Consider the following 17911-nt stretch of genomic DNA (forward strand, 5'->3'; position numbering starts at 1 on the left):
TGAGCAAGAGATTCATTGTTCAAAGAAAATTATATTCAGTTCACAATGTTTCCTACTATTGTATATCTAGTTGTATATCTAGTGCAAATTTTTGGGCGTCCGGTCTAGGGGGGGGGGGGGGGGGGGGAGGAGGGTGTTTCACAATTTTTGTGCTTGGAATTGAGGGGGGCTAAAATTTTTGAGCCCAGGGTTTTTGAGCCACACCCCCCACGCCCAGTAATTAATGACCGCTCCCTTACGTCAAAGTCAGAACCAACTTTTACGGATTGCTCGTAATTCTAGCCTGCTAGCCGGCTCTCCGGAGTTTACGGAAATCCCGAAACTCCGGAGAGCCTGCTAGCAGGCTATCGAAATTCTGGGGAAACTCTCCCTTTTGCTCGCACTATTTTTCGGTGCTCGCAAGCTCGTAAGTGTTCGCCAAAAAACATCAAGTGCTTCAACAAATTAAAAGCATAACCCATGATGCATTGCGCGTGACAGTCAACACGGTTTTCAAGATGGCGGTTGTGTAAGTCTGTGGCGGTAATATCCAAAACGCCGCTATACGACCGCCAACCAGGGTAAAAAGATAAAAAATACCTAGATACTAATTAGACATAGGGTATAAGAATATCCCAAGCATAGCTCCAAGTGGTTTGAATGGCCTGCGTCGGAGAAAATTTATCGTATCCAAGAGCAGGGTAGGTTATTTATGTTTGGTTTGTGTGACTGTTTAGCAACAGGCAAAAGCTTGTAATTTGCTAATTTGAAGGTCGTTTATTCTAAACTTCGTTGTATGATATAAGTCTTTTTTCCTCTGTAGGTTGTCTAAAAAGCTAGGTTAGTGATCATTTTAGTATTTAGTTGTTTTTGTTGACGTTAATATTATGGATCTGTCTGGATGGAGGGCTCGCATGGAGGATGTACAGATTTTGTTTGGAGTATGATTATAAGTCGGAAATAAGAAAAAACATAACAACAAAGCGAGAATTTGGCCCCGAGGAAAAATATTATATTCTCGGATATTATAATACAGTTGAAGTTTTCGTATCACTGAAGCTTTGTATTTTGTACGGCAATACATAGCTGTCAACCCAACTTGGATAAAAATCTTGTGAAATCAGAGGAAATACAGTAAATATGTAAAAAAAACCTAGAGACGCAATGAGGGTGAATACAGAGAATGTATGAGCATTTTCACAAAAACTGTGAGAATTTTGATGAGGTCCAAAATCTTGTGACACCTACCTAATGCGGGTGGGTTGACACTTATGGGCGATATAATTTGAAAAAAAAAGGTCTTTCAATTTTAAAAACTTTTTTTTAGAAAACTCTTGTATCAAGAAATGATCATGCACTAGTGAATTGAAACCCCCACCCCCATGGTCTGGGGGAAGGGTGGGGAATTAGACTTGGACCCTGTACAAGACAGAGAAAAGCCCCCACTCCCTCAGGACAAAACTGCAGTCATATGCTTGAACTGTGGTGGTTTCGCTAGAAACCTGGTTCACTTAAAAGCCAGTTTGCCCGTAGGTTAAAGTGCTTTGCTCGAAACCTTGGTTGGTTCGCTCGAGATTTAATACCGAGTTTACATCAGTTTAGTATTTTTTACGGGTTAAAATAGCAATAGAGAGGACATGTAACTTCAGATTTGCCAATGTGTAATATTTGCAATAATTATTTGTATTATTTGTTGTATTATTTTTAGTGTCTTTATAGAAAAATAACTTATCTACTACGACTAGTTTTACTAGTCATAGGGGGTCCAAATGACTAGTGCATAATACAAAACGGCAAGTGAATTATCCATTCTGAGTAAGCTGTTGTTTTGAATGTATACAATTGGCTGAGACTGATTCAATCTTTTTTTATACTTAATATATCCTAAATAAGAGCTAACTGAGAACTGCTGCAAAAAGCAGTTGCAAACTGCTTGCACTTGGGCTTGGGTGTTATGTGGAGCGCAAGTCAATTTCTTTGTCCTATAAATGACATCCAAACCTAACTTGCTTAACTTCGGAGGGATTTAGTTATGCAACGAAAGTAATCTGCTTTAAAGAAGTCCTGAAAATTTGCAGAGAGTACAGTCCATTGAGGGCTGTCCCTAAGGAATTTGTCTGCCAGTTGGTTTGGAAATTAAGCTAAAATATGACACATAATCAAATAAAAAGTGTTCATAAGGTCAATTCAGCTGGCCTTTATTGTTTTCCAGACAGTAAAATTTGCCTGCAGTTGGTGCTTAGGGGCAACCCTGCATCTGATATACCTTGAATATAACTTCATTGAAAAAGTTACAGTACTGTATACTTGACTTTTCTTAGCCTGAGTGTCAGGCGATTTTATTTTTCAAAAGTCGGAGAGGAAAAATAAAAGTAGGCCTGACACAAATACTAGACGCGACGCCTGCCGCCCCTTTTCAGGCCACTGTCAAAATACGCTGACTGTCAATTTTCCAAGGACTCGTGTGGTGGTACAATCAAATGCCCAAATCAAATTATAAACAGCATTTACGTAAAACAAAACTACATTGGTGTTATATGCAAGGGTAATAACTTTATACGCAAGGGTAATAACTTTATGCTAAATGATTTGAAACGCAAACATAGTTCACGGTTCAGGAGATTTACGATTTAAGTATATGACTGCAGATCCACACATCACTAAATTACTACAGGATATTCACATCACCAATTTACTACAGTGCTACATGCTTTTTCGTCTAAATAGACAAACCACTGCTACAAATGCCATTATTTGATAAGCCCACTTAATCAACAACTCACGGGAAGTGCCGCAAACAATCCCAAGCATTCTTCGTGCTCTCACAGACACATTTCTCGAATATTCGGCGCCTGGTCTGTCTAAAAATTTGATAGCTACTACTAATGATGTCTTTAGTATTAAGCAGCTTCTATGACATCCAGTGCCTTTGATATAACTAGTAGATATTTGCTTAGAAAAATGATAGCAATGAGAAATAAATACACGCAATGACCTGCCTTGGCAAAACATTTGAACACTCAGGTTCTAACCTGATACTCAAGTTAGAACCTGAGTATCAGGCGTAATTTTTTCCGAAGAAAATAAAGAGGGAAAATAATTTGTTTTAAAATTTAAAGAAAACGATTTCTCTGATTCTGCTAACGCAAGGTCTAAAGCACTTTTGGAGTCTGTCATTACTCTGAGAATGAGCAGTCGACGGGCTAGGGTACTATATACAGTATAGCTGAACTAATCAGCGCGTCTCATTTGAGTACCCTTTGTTTTTTTTACCAATCCGAAGCCATTCGGGAATCCGTCATGAGAGCATTCGATTTGAACAGTACTTGTATCAGGCCCTTGTCTTGTTTCTTGCTGGCACGATAGAAACATAGGAGGGCCTGATAGTCTGGTTAGACTTTTCTAGGCCATAGCTAAGTGAATTCAAATAACACTGTTATATTGCTTTTTTTTCCAGTAAAGGCATGGAGGAAGGTATGTTGACCTTTGATGATGTCACTTCAGTACCTAAAGTCAACTCAGGTGTGAGAATACGTGAGCTAGATGATGGTTATGTCAACCCTGAACCAATCAAGCATGAAGAAGAAGAGGCCGAGCATCTATGGGAGGAGTTTCTGTCCCCTGCAAAGTTGGTGAGGACAACTAACAATCATAACAAAATAGAAACTCTTCAAGGGCGAAAGAAAAGTTAAGTTTCAAGGGTATTTTGCTAAGCATAAATAAATTATCGCTTTTGTCTGGCTGGTGCAATCTCTTTAAATATGTGCTTCCCAGCCCTGTCTATTGTACAGTATCTCAAATTAGTTTCACCAACTCACCAAAGAGTTGTTTATTTTTCAGAAATCTCTTGCAGGTGTGCGAAACCTAGAGGACATTACACAGCTTGAAATGAATGTGAACACCAGGGAGAACAGTTTGGGAAATTTCGGTTCAATGCTTCCTAATCTGAACAAGCTCAAACTGTCAAATAGTATTATTTCTACTGTCAGGTACAGTATGGTTGATTTGCATGGGTTCCTCACAGAGATCTGCAATATTTTGGCAAGACTATACAAAGAAAGAATGAATAAATGCCCTTTCAAGTTAATCCTATGTTTAGTACTAACTGGCTCAGATTTACTTTATGTTTCATTTTTTTGCTACTTCAGGGATCTTGGTACATGTCTTACCAATTTGCGTATGTTGTGGATGTGCCGATGCTCTCTAAGTGACCTGGATGGTATCAGTTCTCTTTCCTCCCTTGCAGTGAGTATGGTGATTAAAGAAAGCTAACTGTAGTTACCATTAAATGTATATTCAGCTCCTGGACATGTAGTCAATTGTATGATTTTTCTCTTACCACACAGTGAGGTCAATTTTTTTAATATGAACATTTCAATATAATAAATTAAATTATTAGGATAACAGTTTTGTGCCTTTGGTGACCATTTATTAGTTCTTCTTAGGGTCATCCTAAGATGCTGATAAATTATTCTTAATGTCTTCAACAGGAGTTATACCTTGCCTTCAATGACATCAGTGATGTCAGTCCAGTCAGTATGCTGGATAACCTGCAAGTGCTAGACCTGGAGGGCAACCTGGTGGACGAAATCGCCCAGGTGGAGTTCCTTACCCTGTGTTCATCCCTCAAGTGCTTAAATCTGGAGGGAAATCCAGTCTGTACTGCACCTCACCCAGATGCTAGTGAAGAGGTGGGTGTGACTAGAGTGTTAAATTCTTTTTTAATGTTGCCAGGTCAATTTAGCAACAGGGAAATTAAAAACAAATTGTCCAACACATTGGACAATGGTCAGCAACAAAACATTCCCATTGTATTATATGAGGAATTTCCTGATAATCCTGGCTATACTTTATTCAGTGTAACAACACTTAGATCTAGTGATGTTCTTTAAGCAATTTTACCATAAAGATATCTCCTCCAAAGTGTAGGTATGAACTCGATACATCAATCATATTTAAATGTTTCTCAAAAAAAGGTGAAAACTCCAGTGACCACATGTATTGCATTGTACATTTAATGGTTGAGTTTACTAATGAGGTAAACATGATTCTCAATAAACCTGTTTTAGGTTTTTGACTTGCATATATGATGAATGCGTTGCTGTCCTCAGGAGCTAGCTTCCTATGACTACCGCAAGGCTGTTCACCAGGCAGTCCCCAGTCTAAGGTTCCTGGATGATGAACCCTTCCTGGTCGAGAAGGTGGATGGGAAGCCAGTTCTTCGTGATATGCCAGATTCTGCAAAGGGGGTACGAATACCTGACCACCTTATTACTGACTGGCATATCATCAATGAGGGCATTAAAGCAGTTGATGTTGCAGAAGACGATGAAAAAGGTATGCCTTCTTGTGGGAGTTAAAGTTTTTATAGATTAACGAAAAACTACAATCCATCTGCTACTTGATATTGGTTTGTAGTAACTTCTGTTGTGGTCGCTGTTTTAGCCAATAGACCCTCATCAGGTAACAGACCATCATCCAGAGTGGCCTCAGCTAGGCCAGGAACAGCTGCTGTCCGGCAGAGACCTGCTACAACAGCACGACAAAGACCAGGCAGTGCAGCAGGCCAGAGGCCAGGATCCGCAATGGGTCAACGTCCAGGATCGGCGATGGGTCAGCGTCCAGGATCAGCCATGGGGTCCCAAGCAGAAGCAGCTGCTGTTTTCCAGGCAGATGATAGCAGTGATTTGACCCATGGTAACTCAACCATTTGCAGGCAAAGTCTTGATCTTCAAACTGCTGGCATCTTGTTATTGACCATGGATTGGCGCGCTATTGATTAGCTTTTACAAATTTTCTACGTCATCTGAGGGCATTTTTTCTTCTGCTTGTTATAGTTTGTGGGCAAAACTGTTCATGAAACACGAAGAGTTTTTAAATTGATAGAGTCAATGCATTTAACAAAAAAAACAAGTTTTTATTGTTGTACTTTTTTCAAGTTAAATGATACAACAGCACTGATATCTTCATTCTATGTACTATGGTAGTGCTCAGGCCGATTTTGATCTATTTCTTTCAAGGATCGAGTGAGGTTATTTGCGGAAACATATCAAAGGCTTTGAAAGCAAGAAGAAAGGTTAGTAGTACCCAGCTTTTAATGGACACCCCCTCTGATGTGGAAAATATTAACACCCTTCAAATAAGCGTCCCGTGTCCCTATCAAATAATTCTGGGACTCTACAGTAAAGCAGGGCTTTTGAGTCAACTTGTTGCCAATCTTGAACAGTTGTCATCCCTGAACCTACTTATTATGGTTATCATAGACATAGTAGAACTTTGTTTAAAAAATATTTCACATTTAATAAGGTACTGTAAAGAATTTCTTTTTGTTGTATACATACTGAGAAATACTTACTGAAAACATATTCAGTAAACTTTTGTTCGTTCACTGGTTTCAGCAAATCAGAGGCGCGGACGATGTTTTTTTTTCGTGGTTCTGATTGGACGAACGATTTTTTTTCACTGCACTTGAATGGCTTCAATCCCAACGCGGGGAGACGGGTAGCTTTGCATGTCACTTTTGTTCACGTTATTCAGCCTTGATCAGTATTCCGCCGCCAACCTATGTATGAATGTATTAGCGCCGGACATGGCAGCCAATTTGAAACTCGCGATGTTTTTCATCGCTTTTATCGCTGGGTCTTGGATGGGGAACCTCAATGCCCCTCATTACTATAATATAAGAGGCTACTCAGCGTATTCGAGAGTTACCGTGAGGAATTTGCTGCCTTGGAGGCTAAGATTTGCCAAGTTTTCGTTCAGGCCGATTAGCATATGGCACAAGCGTGGACATATTTCTCTTCTTCATCCGTTCCCGCCAGATTTGACAACTTCAATGGACGTCGGATGGAACCCGGGACCAGACAACTTAGATCACTGTCCAGTCCGCCGGAAATATATACGATGCAGGGCCGGGAAAAAGGTCAAGGAAAGACTAAACAGCAAAGTTTACAAGATTCCTGTTGTTATTTCAAATTAGTCACGCAATGGCTATCACGAAAGGAAAACGACACGAACGCAAACTCTCTCGTTGATTAAACCTTTCTCAAGACCCACTGCTCCTAGAATAGTCCCAAAGTGCATGGTTCTTAATGCCAGATCTCTTGCCAAGCCTGACGCAGCCCCGGCTCTTTATGCTGAGCTGAGCTCAAATAAGATCGACATATGCTTCGTCTCTGAGTCATGGTTGAATAAAAAGATTCTATCGCACTTGATCTGCCCTGATGGTTATGTGATGGTGAGGAAGGACCGAGCGGATCTCATAGCTGGTGGAGGGGTTGCAATCATCTTCCGAAATGATTGGAAGATCAAAGTGCTCAATGTAGCTGCTAGTTTCGAATCTGAGACTGTTTGGTGCATAATAACAACACCAAACTCGGAATTTTATGCGGCTAGTATATACCACCCTCAAAACCCAGTCTATGATGCAGCTGAATTACTTGACTTCATGTCTGATACGTGTGACCAGATTTTACTGGAGAACCCTAATGCTAAGATCATCATAGCTGGTGATATAAATCAGTTGAACATTAGTGAGTTTACGCGTCAACATGCATTACACCAAATGGTAAAGGTCCCCACCAGGGGAGAATGTATTCTGGATGTCTTTCTCACTAATTATCCTTTCCTATGGAAACATGGCTCAGTGAACAAAGGTCTTGTAAGATCCGACCATCTTGTAGTCACTGTACCGCCATTGGCCCCTGTTACACCCAGCAGAAAATATGTCAGCCTCAGGGACACACGTGACCATAGGAAGGTTGCTATGGAATCGAAATTAGAGATTTCAAAGCTGAAGTGGGCTGAAGATTTCAACTTTGAGAATCCTGAGGAATGCGTACGAGCTTTGAATGACGGGTTGTGGAATTTGTTTGATCAAAGTTTCCCCTGTATCAAGGTCAAAATGTCATCCAGGGACCCACCCTATATGTCGCCCTTGGTCAAACATCTCTGTAACATCAGGAACAAGACTTCACGGTTCCGCAGCGAGGCTGAGAACGCATAAACCAGGTGATGTCTGTTCAGAATGAAAGCAAGGAACACTCTAGGGGCTCCAAGGGGTGGTGGGACGTAGCGAATAGGATTACGGGAAGGAAATCGCAGGGGATTCCTGTTAGTATGGTGTTACAGCCTGATGAAATTAACACCTATTTCCAGGCCATTAACACGGATGATGCATATAAAGCTCCGGCGCTAGTGCCGATACCTGAGGGTTGCAAAGTCCCTTCTATCGACGAGCACGCAGTAACAAATCTCTTAATTCATCAAAAGAGAACTGCTTCTGGGCCTGATGAGTTCCCATATTGGCTCTGGCGGGATTATGGCCATCACCTGGCACCTGTCATTACCAAAATCTTCAACAGTTCTCTGAAACATCAAATGGTCCCTTCCCTGTGGAAACTAGCTAACGTGACACCCATTCCCAAAGAATCGCCATTGCACGAATGCAATCAGTTACGGCCTATATCATTGACTAACATCATAATGAGAATCTTCGAAAGGCTGGTCTGCAAACAATAAGTGTCATCTGCTCTGAACTCACAAATACGATCGGATCAGTTTGCCTATAAGCAAGGCCACAATACCACCATGGCCTTGCTTAAGTGTCAGCACCATTGGCTAAACTGGTTAGACAAGGACGTTGACTTTGCCAGAGTATTTTCTTTTGATTTTAGCAAGGCCTCGACTCTGTTTCCCATGAGATAGTATGCAGAAAGCTAAAGTCCTATGACATTAATCCTTATGTCATTAACTGGATTGTTAGCTTTTTGGGTAACCGTAAACAAAGGGTGGTGGTGGATGGAGTGTCAACGAAGTTTGTCGAGATCGACAGAGGTGTTCCTCAAGGGACTGTGTTGGGACCTGTCTTGTTTTCCATTATGGTGAACGACATTATCCCGGTCAACCCTAGTAAGATCCTCTTGGTTAAGTACGCCGATGACATCACGCTGAGCATTCTTCAACGACATAACTCTGCTGATTTATCTTCAGTTGAAGTTCAGAATATCAAGAATTGGTCAAAGGAAAATCGGATGACGCTAAATCTCTCCAAAACATGGAAAATGGTAGTCAGGGGGAGGACAAAGAAGCCCATTCCAGAACCTGAACCAGACATAAGTAGGAAAGAGGAACTTAAATTACTAGGCGTGACGTTCATGAACAACCATGTAATTGGGACACTCATTTTGAACAAATGATTTCTAAGGCCAGCAGTAGGTTATACATTTTAAGAGTTTGTAAATTTTACGGATACACCCTGCAAGAACCCACTCTTTTGTTTGACAGTCTCATTATGTCCCTGTTCTACTATGCTAGTGAAGTCTGGGCCTGTGCATACGACAGCAAGTATTTATTGCAAGTCGATCGTTTTTGTAAGCGTGCTGCTAGATACGAGTACACAACCAGTTACACACCAATTGCAGAAATAATTAGAGATAGGGACGTCAAACTATGGGAGAGGATAACATCAGATGACAACCACTGCCTGAGTTGCATGCTGCCGAAACGGAAAACCCGCAGCCTGAGGAAAAGGGGGCATGATTTTATCTTGCCGCAAGTAAAGACTGAGCGTTTCAAACGCTGTTTTGTAAATAATGTCTTTTTAACCTTATTTAGTAGAGAAGTATATAAGTAATTAGTATATAAGTAATTATTATTATTATTATTATTATTATTATTATTATTATTATTATTATTATTATTATTATTATTGAGCTCCATTGAGCGAGAGAATGAAATTTTACTGTGAAAATTGAATACAAAGCGTTCAAAATAGAAGACAATAGATTTGCTACTCTCAATGACACTGTGGAAGATTATGTAGAAAGTCTTGAAAACAAGAATACAAAGGGAAAACCCGAGCGAGATGTAAGGCTGTTAAAACGCTATCTAAAAACCACAGTCTCGTGCGTGACATTAGCGAGACATTCATTTCAATGTAAGTTTCTGTCTGTCTGAACCGTCGAACAGCACAAACCTCGGAGCCTCTGCAGCCAAGTCTAATAAAATGTTATGTAATAAGCTTATTATAAATTTCTCAGTATGTATATTATGAACAAAATACAGCATGGAAAAGTGCTTTGTACAGTTTTTATTCACTTGTTGTTTTGTATTAAAAAAACTCACTTGTTCGCTGCGCTCACTCGTTCGTTTTTTGATACTGCACAACACGTGGATAAAAAAAGTCGCATGAGAAACCATTTGATACATAAGCTACGATATTGTACTGTATATTAGCTACCAGGTACCAGCCACACATCATATTGAATCTAATGTTTCAAATAAATTCTCTAACTGTATGATTTTCTCCCCAGAACATTCAGAATTTCAAGCCTGCACTTGCACCATTCTCAGACTACATTCCCATTCACATCCCTGAGAAAAGTTTTGAGGATGATACAAGTGATTCAATCTCCAAAGACGACATCTTTGAAGAGCTCAGACAATGGCGACAAGAATACTCCAAGTATGTGCGATGGCATTAATTGAAACCCAAGATTAATGCAAAATTACTACAACAAACATAGAGGACAACTACAGTACATATAGAAGACATCCATGGACATTCTCTACTATACGCATAATTTTAAGTCCTAAGGAGGTCCAACTCTATATTGAACCCATTTTTCAGTCCCAAGGATATCCGTTTAATGGAGGTCCAACTGTATATTGAACCCATTTTTCAGTCCCAAGGATGTCCATTTAATTTAGGTCCAACTCTATATTGAACCCATTTTTCAGTCCCAAGGATGTCCGTTTAATGGAGGTCCAACTCTATATTGAACCCATTTTTCAGTCCCAAGGATGTCCGTTTAATGGAGGTCCAACTCTATATTGAACCCATTTTTCAGTCCCAATGATGTCTGTTTAATGGAGGTCCAACTCTATATTGAACCCATTTTTCAGTCCCAAGGATGTCCATTTAATGGAGGTCCAACTCTATATTGAACCCATTTTTCAGTCCCAAGGATGTCCGTTTAATGGAGGTCCAACTATATTGAACCCATTTTTCAGTCCCAAGGATGTCTGTTTAATGGAGGTCCAACTCTATATTGAACCTATTTTTCAGTCCCAAGGATGTCCATTTAATGGAGGTCCAACTCTATATTGAACCCATTTTTCAGTCCCAAGGATGTCCATTTAATTTAGGTCCAACTCTATATTGAACCCATTTTTCAGTCCCAAGGATGTCCATTTAATGGAGGTCCAACTCTATATTGAACCCATTTTTCAGTCCCAAGGATGTCCATTTAATTTAGGTCCAACTCTATATTGAACCCATTTTTCAGTCCCAAGGATGTCTGTTTAATGGAGGTCCAACTCTATATTGAACCCATTTTTCAGTCCCAAGGATGTCCATTTAATGGAGGTCCAACTCTATATTGAACCCATTTTTCAGTCCCAAGGATGTCCGTTTAATGTAGGTCCAACTGTTTACCGGACTCCCCCATATTAAGGTCTTGGTAAAGGTAAATTTGACACCACTGTTTTTGTGGTTTTTGCAAAACCTGTATCAATAGTTCTTAAACTTTATTTTTGCAAAATTTTTTTTTACCATAAATCGCATTCTAAGACGGCTAAAATGGGCCTTTGCTGTTTCCCGTGACCTGTTGACCGTGTATTCACGCCAAATCTTTGACTTTTCTATCGTATTATTTTGAGGCGAGCATGTCGGGCGTAACCTCGCGACGGATTTTAAGATATCGCCTTCAAATTTTCGGGAACTGATAGTTAATTATGCCATGTCATAAAATGTGTGAGGAATTTTCGACTGAAGATCGCTTTTATAGCACTTTTCGAGTCCAAATTTCGCCAGAAGTGAGACTTCCAACTTTGATTTGTGATATTTTGTTGACAGTGTCAAATAACAAAAAGTCCTCATACACTTTGGTAGATCATCTATCTGTCATTGAGATGCAATTACGTGCAAGTGCATGCGCAATAACGCGAAGGTGCATTACGCTCTAGAGGAAACTCCGTACTTTTGAGTTTGAGGCCTCAAAACTTAAACACGGAATTAGCTATTGCAAAAATAAAACTTGCAGGAGATAATTCAATTTTTTATCTTTTATTTGATATATAGTTTGTACATGTAGTAAAAATTGCGGCGCGACAATATTTTTATTCCGCGGACACGTCGTTTTCATCTACCGAGACCTTAAAAGATGCATCAAGTTTTCTAAGAATGTCTACCCCAAAAGCTTAGCTTGTTAAAGTGGCAATCGCACCAGTTTACTTACGGTCAATAACGCAACAATCTCCGAAACACAGAAGTTGTAAAAGCTATGTGTCAATTTGAAAATTCTTCGAGGATATGACTGAAAATTTAGAGTGGATGGCCTGTTAAATAGCGCGGGCTCTAATATATTCTTTTGTCGGTTGAGGTGTCCGTCTGTCGGTCCGCCTGAAGTAAACTGATGCGGTTGCCGCTTTAGCAGGCTGTACCTCTGGCTTCACAGTAGCAAACTGCCCGGGTTACTATCAAATACAAAAATATAAAAATATGTAACAAACATATCTATACATATTTGCTATTTTTTGTGCAGGATGTTTGCTGACGAAGAGGTTCTCGTTAGGTATGTTAATGACGCAGAAATCGTTGTTATTATAGTTTGCTGTTATTGCTTTCTAGAATAAATTCATGAAGACAACGAGCTGTCTTGCGTATACTTTCCTACGTGTTATGCAGTGCCTTATCAGGCCTCGAAATATTGGTGGGGGGGGGGGGGGGGGGCACAATACAGAAACATTAAGAAAATATTGGGTTGCACAGCCATGCACGTACACGTCATTTCCTTATATTTTTTTAAATATTGAGGGTGGGGTGGGGTGGGGGTGGGGTGGGGGGGGGGGGGGGGGGGTGGGGACGTGCTACGTCCCTGAATGTAAAGTCAAGTTATCGTAATCTAACTCGTCCTCCTCAGCTTATTCTCTAAAGCTTGACGTTCAATTTTATTCTTGTTCTTTTATTTGTTTATTTATTTAATTAGTTGTCTATTTATTTGTCTGTCCATGTGTTCGTTTGTTTGTTTATTGTTTTATTTGATTGTGTATTTATTCAGTGACTCGCCTCCCAGCTCACCCAGGACGGACGGCAGTTCAACGTCCCAAACAACTTCACCCTCATCCCCACCACAACACTACACCCCCTCCCCGCCCTCGTCCAGCCACGGAAGACAACGCCCTTCCCAGCTTCGCCGCTCTCTCCCTAACCCACCCCTGTTGGGGAAAGAGATTCAGAGACCGAACACTGCAGCAGAATTTCGCGTAAGAAGGTATGACATCAGCTCGCATTTGGAAATGCCTAGCTGTCATATTTATTTGAGAAGAGTGAAGCCTGGATCATATTCTAGCTTTGAATTCTGACACTGGGGTGCGTCAGAAAAAATGATTTCACGGCTGTCTTTATATTACGGCAAATTGTTGAGGCTTCTCGTGTTATGTTATTATTTTCATAAAGTTTTTGTTTTCTCCTCTTTATCCTTTCTTCATGCTACCCACCAGATGCTTTTGTCTTAGGTTTCGTCACACATCTGCAGAAGAAAGTATCGAGAACTTCAAGATGAGAACCTTGCACGGGGATGAGTGTTTTGACATGGATAAAAACAACTCCACCCTTTCACTGGCTACCAGACTCTCTGCGTCCCTGGAGGCCGAGCAAGGGACTGAACCGAGGTCGTCATCGGCGCCGGTCAAGCCCTTACGGTCACGCTACAGGTACGAGGGGAACTTGATGCTAACAGTGAATAACATTCGATGCCTCAAATTTAACATACAAATATGATCGCATGAATTAAAAAAATGATAATATAATACCCAGAGGCTATTATCACTTGCCCTTTCTGTGTCGAACGAAAACGACGGTTGGGTGTCGAAGAACAAGTGATCGCCGATAGACACGATGCCGATCGCGTTGCTTTTTTACCGACCTTTCGCGAAATAAAGTCGGTCCACTCCCCCTTGTTTTGCATACAATGCTGCATACAACTGCACTAGACACCAGGGCCTCTCGGCAACATAGCTTTCATCTATCTCAGAAATACTGTTCCCTCGTCTGGCACTGCTTTAAAACAATTACTCACTAAACACGTTTGATTTTTAACGACAGCGCCATCCCGTTATCACGTCCTTGGTGTTAGCAATACTTCACAGAGGCGGATCTAGGTATAGCAGGGGCGCATCCAGGGGTCCCAATAAGGTGGTACGAAGCAAGGGTTTCAAGGAAAGGGGGGTCGGATTCATTGTTTTTCCGTGGATTTTTTTTTGTATCTCTTGTCAGTTCTGAGCTGAATACTTGAAAATGGGGGGGGGGGGGGGGGTGGGAGGGAGACTGGTGCCCGCTCGGCAAACCGGTCCGGCAATGCCTTACACAATCGAACCTAACCTGGCGGTTATTGTTTAATTCCTCTTGATGTCCAGTTTGCGAGCTCACCCAAGACTCATTTACCATTCCACATAGGGTTCTACCCAGCACGCCAGATACGCAGAGGGAGGGGAGGGCTTCCCCGGCGCCTTCCCCGGGCGAGTCGCCGACACCGCCTAAACCCGAACTCAACTACCGTCCGGGAACAGCGGCTGCAGCATTGCAAAAACGACGAATACGGCCCAACAAAAAGCTATAGTCAGCTACATTGCATTTAAAGTTAACTCTTTCATCTCCAAATGTGGTCAACTCGTAAAATCTTCTCACATGATAATGATGGCTGTTACGAATAGAAGCATAAGATGAGGAATAGATAAGGTAGCCGAACATGTAGCAGCGTAATGAACTGCGAACCTCAACCAAGGAATTCCACAAATATAGAACACATATGGGTGTCAGGTGGCGTAAACATGAAACTACTTTTGTTAATCAACTTTTTCAAACATTTTTTCTAGTTGTCTCGCTTGTCAGTCTCATTTGACTGTTACATGTTTCCTTTATATTATTCTGAGATGAACCAACATTCGTTATTGCAGCAGCAAGGTATAGCTTAAGGAGGGTGAGAGTGTTAATTTTGGTGGTTGTGTATGTAGCTAGCTCATGAAGATGGGCTATGGTGCGTCGTAACCAAGCACATTCAGGGTAAGGTAGTCAAGTTTTTAAATAGTGTTACAGTACTGCTGCGGTGTTACACAGTAACATTATTCAGTGTGTCGAAGGTTTTTTTGTGAGAAAGGAGGCAGTGTTTACTGACACGTGATATCCGACACCGACTCAAAGACGATGCACTTCGTTTTACCCACGCGTGAAGTGTTCCAGACGCGTGCTAACACCTAATGTAGACGTGCTTCTAACACGCTGCTGTAGCCTGCTTAAAGACAGTGCAATGCGTTTTTATATCGCAGAGAAAACGCCGAATTTACAAGAGTTCACGCCCTAAGCTAGTTTTCGCACATTTAAGATGTTGGCCGCGCTTCTGGATCACTTCATTCGTGAGGGATCGTTGTTCATCTCGCGGTGCTAATCCTAGGTCCTTTTGTAATTTTGAAGTACCAGGACATTGTACAGTATATCCTTGTAAATATTGCCGTGCTTTAGGCCAAGATTTGGATTGTTTATATGTTTAAAAAAATGCTTTAAAGCACGTTTTGAGATTAAAGTAAATGAAAAAGTGTGTTTTAACCTATTGCTTAATTTTTGTATTCTCCATTGATGCTGGGTCACATTTTATTACAAGTTTCATGACGAAAAGGGGAGTTGAAGGAAGGGGGGTTGGGTAGGTGGTGGTATAACCCATTCTCCCAAAAAAGTGACAATGTACATTTAATGACAATGACATTTAGAAGCTCCCTTATAGAATAAAAAGTTGTACCCCTTCTGGGCTCTCTTGTAGGATGTGGTATAACCCATTCTCCCAAAAAAGTGACAATGTACATTTAATGACAATGACATTTAGAAGCTCCCTTATAGAATTAAAAGTTGTACCCCTTCTGGGCTCTCTTGTAGGATGTGAGGGCATGGTGGTCTTATTGGAAAGGTGTGGTTTTAATGTTGTTATTACCTCCTTGGTGTGTAGTGTTTACAGAATCTTCCACCAAGACCGTCAATAAGCCGTGGGGCTCGGCATCCATGCGTTCGCATTTATCGCAGAAGAGGGATAGGCCAGACGAGTCGTATAAACAACAATTTAGGCTGCTAACTTGGAATGCCTCATGAGGCACAGATCACGGCACTAATTTTGTCACTAACGAGCAAGGATGATGCTTACGCAAATTGTGGAAACGATAATTTGTTGCAAGGTTCGCCAGGAAATATTACCCTTCTCTCAGAAGTCTAGATTGACATTTGAAAATCTTGAAAACATTGCGCAAAGCCCAACCAAAGAGCAGACGTTTAAGCGAAGACCTTAGTTCATGATTACAAAGATGCATTGCGGCTAACTCGCACCATCATCTCTCCTTAGTTGGATTATCTAAGCTCGATTTCAAAGTGCTTTGATAAGATATCAGTAAAAGACAGATGGTTATCAAGAAATAAAACTTGTGAAAATCTGGGAGATGATAATATATTACATTTTCTTTCTAGGCGATTAATTCCTTGATTACCATTCGTGCATTTAAAGGCATCCTTAAAAAATACTATTTTTTCACAGATTCAGCATGGTAAATGATGTTGAAAATAATCTTTATACCGAATACCTATTTCTGTTCTAAGCGCTTTACCAATATTTGAGATAAAGATAACCGGTATAAAAATACGAAACCTATATCATTCCCTTTGCTTGGCGTCAAACTCAAAAATACTTTCGTATTCGATAACTCATCTCAGTATTCAAGAATACAATATCCGCAAATTGAAAATCCACTCACCAGTAATTTTAGCAATCGCTAGGAGAGAAGGGTCGCCCGAGAGGGAGGGTACAGCTTTAGATGGCTGCGAGCGAAAGGGGAGAAAGATAACATTTCTCCCCCCCCCCCCCCCCCCCCTATAGACACGGTCCATTTTCTTCTCTGCGCGGAACCATTGTAAAAAGTCCAAAATATGTACGCCATAAGCAAATCTTTCGAAAAAAAAAACCATTTTTTTAAATCACCAACAAAGGCATGAAGAATTCCGTTTGCCTAGTTGTAGCCTGCCATGGATAAAAAAGCTGAAATTAAAAAAAAAAAAAAACAAATGAATGAGAAGATCCGCCAGAAAGTGAGCTAAAAAAGCGCTAGCTAAACTCACCCAGATTCATGAAAGCAAAGACTGTACGAAAAAAGACTTGTATAAAATAACATATAGCAAATTAGTGATAAATGGAAATTATGAGCAGATTTATCCAATTTTCTATTTAGGATTAGAAGGAGTTTTAATTTGTTTTTATAATGTTTATGGTAAACTATTTGAGTTTGAATTGACAACTCGCCACTACACCAGAACAGCTCATTCTGGCTTTCTAGTATGATGATACGGGTTCGAGTTTCTGGTGCGTGCTATTGTACTGTATTATGAAATTTAAACCATTCGAAACACGCGAATAATTTAAAGGAATGATAGGATTTCCCTGTACTACTTCCCAAACATCATTATCTATATGGCTAACTGATGTTTTGCCAAACAAAACAAGAGTTTAATTAGGTCTAACGTTCCGTATGATCTCATCTATACCGCATTTTCAAACGTTTGACGCCTAGGAAAAAACGCAAAAAAAAAAAACGCAAGGCCTGGTTTACGAGGTCCAATATTTCATTTTCATTTGTTTCTTATGTGCTCTACTGGAGAGAGCATTCATAACGGGTAGTGGAATAATAATACACACTTCATGTAAACAAGTCTACTGATAAGTATGAGCTCCTAGAGTTTCATCTCAACACCTCAAACATTGCAGCAAGAGCAATCGCAATGATCTTGGATCAAACGCGTCACTTTGGACATCGAAATACGACATGGTTCAAGTACGACTATTGTTTTCTTTGTTGCGTTCGTCTCAAGTCTGCGGAAAAACGCTAAGGCTGATTTTGAGGG

At 40.6% G+C, this 17911-nt stretch overlaps 1 protein-coding gene across 3 annotated transcripts; it reads left to right on the forward strand.

Moving 5' to 3' along the window:
• The first annotated feature begins 234 nt into the window (after positions 1 to 234).
• LOC5521584 (leucine-rich repeat-containing protein 56) lies at positions 235 to 15583 on the forward strand. 3 transcript variants are annotated; one of them, XM_032366745.2, is made up of 14 exons: positions 235 to 680; positions 3437 to 3611; positions 3820 to 3968; positions 4128 to 4224; positions 4470 to 4670; positions 5091 to 5316; positions 5425 to 5676; positions 6000 to 6055; positions 10293 to 10444; positions 12525 to 12554; positions 13041 to 13253; positions 13498 to 13695; positions 14087 to 14142; positions 14438 to 14641. In XM_032366745.2, the coding sequence occupies exons 1-13, from the start codon at positions 640 to 642 to the stop codon at positions 14115 to 14117; spliced, it is 1821 nt and encodes a 606-aa protein (XP_032222636.1). In that variant the 5' UTR covers positions 235 to 639; the 3' UTR covers positions 14118 to 14142; positions 14438 to 14641. The 3 variants fall into 3 exon arrangements, with proteins under 3 accessions (XP_032222636.1, XP_032222635.1, XP_048584614.1); XM_032366744.2 differs by lacking the exon at positions 14087 to 14142 and having other exon boundaries at positions 237 to 680; positions 14438 to 15583; XM_048728657.1 differs by lacking the exons at positions 235 to 680; positions 14087 to 14142 and having other exon boundaries at positions 3443 to 3611; positions 3833 to 3968; positions 14438 to 15583.
• The last annotated feature ends 2328 nt before the right edge of the window (positions 15584 to 17911 follow it).

This window comes from Nematostella vectensis, chromosome 6 (genome assembly GCF_932526225.1).
Source record: "Nematostella vectensis chromosome 6, jaNemVect1.1, whole genome shotgun sequence".
Taxonomy (NCBI): domain Eukaryota; kingdom Metazoa; phylum Cnidaria; class Anthozoa; order Actiniaria; family Edwardsiidae; genus Nematostella; species Nematostella vectensis.

What these genes read in the sequence shown, in the direction of transcription:
- LOC5521584 (XM_032366744.2), top strand. Translation starts at nt 640, where the DNA reads ATGGCCTGCGTCGGAGAAAATTTATCGTATCCAAGAGCAGG. An exon ending in TTATCGTATCCAAGAGCAGG is followed by an intron (nt 681 to 3,436) that starts GTAGGTTATTTA and finishes TTTTTTTTCCAG; the next exon opens with TAAAGGCATGGAGGAAGGTA. An exon ending in CTTTGAAAGCAAGAAGAAAG is followed by an intron (nt 6,056 to 10,292) that starts GTTAGTAGTACC and finishes TTTTCTCCCCAG; the next exon opens with AACATTCAGAATTTCAAGCC.